This window comes from Gekko japonicus, unplaced genomic scaffold (genome assembly GCF_001447785.1).
Source record: "Gekko japonicus isolate JY-2015 unplaced genomic scaffold, Gekko_japonicus_V1.1 scaffold1498, whole genome shotgun sequence".
Classification (NCBI taxonomy): Eukaryota; Metazoa; Chordata; class Lepidosauria; order Squamata; family Gekkonidae; genus Gekko; species Gekko japonicus.
In genome coordinates this window covers 284366-289138 of record NW_015176494.1, presented here as the reverse complement: position 1 = coordinate 289138, position 4773 = coordinate 284366, and the positions used below count along the sequence as shown (strand labels likewise).

General features: G+C 47.6%; 1 protein-coding gene across 1 annotated transcript in view; it reads right to left on the bottom strand.

Moving 5' to 3' along the window:
* DRP2 (dystrophin related protein 2) overlaps positions 1-4773 on the bottom strand; it is a 66940-nt gene that overhangs the window by 48826 nt on the left and 13341 nt on the right. The window contains exon 3 of the mRNA XM_015427278.1: positions 1626-1683. Within this exon, the coding sequence (XP_015282764.1) occupies positions 1626-1683 (58 nt within the window). The remainder of the gene's footprint in view (positions 1-1625; positions 1684-4773) is intronic.

Below are 4773 nucleotides of genomic sequence, written 5' to 3'. Positions count from 1 at the left end.
CAGCAGGAAATTAATGACCATCACAGGGATCCAATTTACAGCACAAGCAGCCAAAATATTTCGAAGTAACAGTAACGTAATATGCTGAATTAAGCCCAATCAAAAGGTCACAAGCTTGCAAATGCCAGCAGGGCAGCTGTATTCAGTCTGCTGGAGCAAAAACAAAAAGGAGTCTTCTTGAGGCATCTTGATGACGAACAGAATTATTGTGGCAGAAGCTTTCGTGGATTACAGTCCGCTTCATCAGATGCATGCAGTGTATGAGCATGCGGAAAGAGAGAGAGACAGCATGCAAAATTGATCACTAGGCGATCCAAATGCAACAAGAAGCCTAGAGCTCAAGAGTGCAGCTTCTCTACCCTTGTTTTGAGATGCCACTGTCTTTATCAATTGGTTTTGAATTTTTTTTTGGCTTAAGATGTTATTCATTTTATTGACTTCGTGTTTTGGAAACTGAGTTGGTTCGTTGTAACCCAGCAAAACTATATTTTGTCTACATTTTGTTTCGTACTTTATCTCCACCTGATTTCTAGACAAATTCTGCAACCCGTAACTGTTCTTCCCGTGGCAATATTAATCCCCCAATACTTCCTCCTCAGTATTACTTCCCCATTCCCATGATCTGTGTTGGCTCCGTCTTGGAAAATGTAAAGCAATACTGAAAAAGAGAAGGCCTCTAAACATATAGAGTGTATTTCCCTCATCACTGTTGGCTTCCTACATATCTGGAAACAGGACCGTAGCCACAGGTGTGGCATTTTGGGCAATGCCCCCCATGGCCCCCTCACCCCAGGGAGGACCCCCACACCCTCCCAACCCAGTGTGCCTTGCTTCACCCACCCCCGGGTGCGTCGTTGCCTCGTTGGCTCTTCCTTCCTTTCTCCTGAGGAGGCAGCCAGGCAGGGCAGCGGGCAGCCAGCCAAAAGAGGCATTGCCCTGCCCTCCTGCCTCCTCCTCGACTCTTGAGAGAGAGAAGGAGAGACACCACGCCCCCCATGCCCTCCGGCCAAAAATTTCCTGGCTACGTGGATATCTGGAAATATGAAATGAAGATCTTCTAGGACAGTGGTGGCGAACCTATGGCACGGGTGCCAGAGGTGGCACTCAGAGCCCTCTCTGTGGGCACGCATGCCATCACCCCAGCCAGGCCCAGACCATCATTAAAGTGTCGAATTCTCTGCCAAATAATTTTAAGTCAATGAAAGCATTTGGGATTGTTTTCCTTACTTTGTTTGGATCATCTTAAGTTAATGTATGAGTTGTTTTTTCTAAAGTAAAACCTCAGTATTCAGGTTAAATGGCCGTGTTGGCACTTTGCGATAAATAAGTGGGTTTTGGGTCGCAGTTTGGGCACTCGGTCTCTAAAAGGTTCGCCATCACTGTTCTAGGATAAAGAAAGGGACTACTAGGGAGGCTAGGGCTTTGGTTCGAGTTCTCAGGTTTCCTGATGTTCATACTCTGAGACAATGTAATACACAGGCATGAACACATGAGCATATGAAGCTGCCTTATACCGAATCAAACCATTAGTCCTTCAGGATCAGTATTCTCTGCTCAGACTGGCAGTGGCTCTCCAGGATCTCAGGCAGAGGTCCTTCATATCACCTACTGCCTGGTCCTTTTACCTGGAGATGCCAGGGATTGAACCTGGGGCCTTCTGCAGGCCAAGCGGATGCTCTCCCACTGAGCCATGGCCCATCCGGGAAGGAGGGGGTGGAGCCTAAAAGACCATTAGCAGTTATTGGGTTAAGACGAGAGAGTGTTGCAATGCCTCACGGTCAGGCCTGATGAAAAAGGAGGTGGAGCCAGTAGCAAAAATTCAAGCCAAGCCGCACCACACTCAGTGCTCCCTCTAAGCTGTGGAGTCTTGTGAGCAAGCATTCCACTTTGTGAGCTGCTGGCATTAAAGTTGTGAACAAGCGATTTGGCTACTGCATACATTGGTTTGCTCTGGAGCTGTCCTTCCCGAGCCAAGGCAAAAACGTGTGAGCCGGAGGCTAAAAAACTGTGAGCTAGCTCACGCTGACTCAGCTTAGAGGGAACACTGACCACAACTCCTTCAATTTAGGCAGTGCTCAGTGTGATGTATGCACCCCTCATTAGCTTTGTGAAGAGCCACAGGGATTAGGGTCACGTTGTCTGAGTTGGGGAAAGCCTGGAGATTTGGGGGAGGAGTCTGGGGAGGGCGGAGTTTGAGAAGGGGGAGGAACCTCAGTGAAATGTAATGCCATAGAATCTACCCCTCCAAAGCAGTCATTCCCCCCACCCCCACCCCGTAACTGATCTCTGTGGTCTGTAGATCAGTTGTAATTCTGAGAGATCTATAGGCTCCACCTGCAGGCTGGCAACTTCCCCAACGCCCCTTAGCTTCTGGCCCCTTATTTTATGTCTCTGCTGGGAGGCTCTGAGAAGGAGGCAATGGCTTTGTATCAGCCTTCGAGGCCTGGCTACACTTTCATTTAGGAAATGCACTTCCTAACGCACCTGCGCAAATGCGTGGCCCGGTCCTCGGTACATTAGAAACCCAGCAGGTCTGGCCTTTCTACTGATTTATAAGGCTTCCACTGTGGCCGCTATCCATCTGTGCAATTTGCCTTCATAACATCCCACCGTTCCATAAATGTTGCATTAGCACAGTTACACAATTCTTTTTACCACTTTCCTTTGTCTTGATTGGGCGGAAGGCCACGCAGAAATCGCCCGACAGGAAAGATGCAAAGCCAGTCAAGTTCAATTACAGTTGAATAAATCCTTCCCAACTCATTTTGGCTGTCTCCATCAGGGGGATTTATTCAGCACTAGACACAAAACGGCATCTCCTACCAATATACCATATCTGAAGACTCGGTTCTCTTCTGTGTGTGGTACGTGGCAAGCAGAAGCAGTTCTCTGTCTGGCAAACAGCTGAATAAATTCTCTGGATGAAGACAACTGAAACATGTTGGGAATGACTGAGCAGATTATAATTGTACCTTATCAACCTGGCCTCTTCCCTGTTGTCGGTTTCGGAGCTCTCCCCGCCCCCCCTTTGTTTCTGTGCACAAACACGCACATGAATGTTCTTTCACCACCATCCAAAATTCATTCCTATTTTCGCACATCCACAATGTAATCCCCAGATTTTATGCAGCACCGGGGTGCTCTGAACTGATTTCATGCTGTGTGAATTTACTAAAAGTAAAGTAACACAATGAGCGGGTCATCTGTTCTAAAAAAAACAACCACCCAAAAGGCACTTCATCACTTCTAGTCCTGCGTTTATCCAATTTGCAAAATGTAAAATCAGCACCTGGGGGAGGGGGCTGGGGATTTGTACTGGAATGATACAGGGCCAGTCTTGTTATAGGAAAGGAAATTGGCCCATTTCAAACTCCCGCAGCTTTTCTGCATTTCAGCTGCATGCACACACTACAGCCACACTGGGTTTCCAAAACTTCTGCCATCTCAGATTAGGAGCCTCTGAGTTTGTGCAGAGTGCATTTCTCTGAGCAGAAAAAAAACAAACCCAAAACCCTGAAAGGCATAGTGCCCCTCAGCATAGCACCCTGCCTTCTGGATAGAAAGTCACTTTTTAGAAATCCATTTAAAGACAGCGTTCTTTCAGACACATTTAAAAAGCATGCATACCACAGACACCCTTTAAAAAGCCCCTTAAGAAAACTAAGTCTGTTTGTACAAATAACAAAACCAATATGTACATTTTGTGTTTTCCTGGCTTTGTTTTCTCCTGTTAAGGAAACTGGCCAGAAGAAAAAAGTTCACTAGGAACTACGATTACAAAATAACTACGATTACCAACTCTGGTTTGGGAAATTCCTGGAGATTCGGGGGTACTGCCTGGGGAGGCTGGGATTTGAGAAGGAGAGGGGCCCCAGCAGACTATAATGCATTAGACTCCTCCCTTCAAAGCAGCCATTTTGTCCAGGGGAACTGATCTCTGTTATATGGAGATCAGCTGTGATTCTGGGAGATCTTCAAGTACCACTTGGAGGGTAGCAGCCCTGCACAACTGCCTGGCAAGCTGGCTACCCTACTGCTACCTTGCACACAAAATGTCCAGGTTCCTGGGGCACTACATCTCTAAATACCAAATACAGGGGATATGCAGAGGGGGCTCGTGCTCTTCTTGCGGGATGCAAGGAGGTCTCTGACTGGCCGCTGCTAGAAAGATGAGTCAGCACTAGATGGACTTTGATCTGATCCAGCAAGTCTGCCCTCCTCTTCATGACAGATACATGGGACCCCATGTACAGAGGCAGTATACCTCTGAAAGCCAGATGCAGGGGACATGCAACAAAAAACAGCGATTTCTTCTATCGTGTCCTGCCTGAGAGCCTTCCACGAGACATCTGGCTGGTTAATGCTGGTCACAGAACGCCAGGCCGCGTGACCTTGATTTGAACCAGCAAGGCAGTTTTGTTCTTCCGCGAGCCCGCAAACGCATACAAATTGCGGCTCCCACTTGTTGCGAAGCGGTGCCGAAGCGTTTGCTGAAGAACAACCCCACCGCAATGCTATTTGTTCCGAGCACAGTTTTCCACTCTAAGTAATTAGCCATTAGTTTTCCAAACGGAAATTGCGTTTACTGCTTCCATTAGCAACTATCAACCCCAAGTGTCTGAGGAAAGGCACAGACAAGCTCCGTACGACTCTTAATGGAAGCAGCAGCCCAAGGGAGGGTGAGGAAGGGCAACGACTACTCAGCAACAACAGTCTGTAGTATTTGAGCAAAGAACCAGGATGATATTTCTGGAGCGACAACACAGTGTAGGG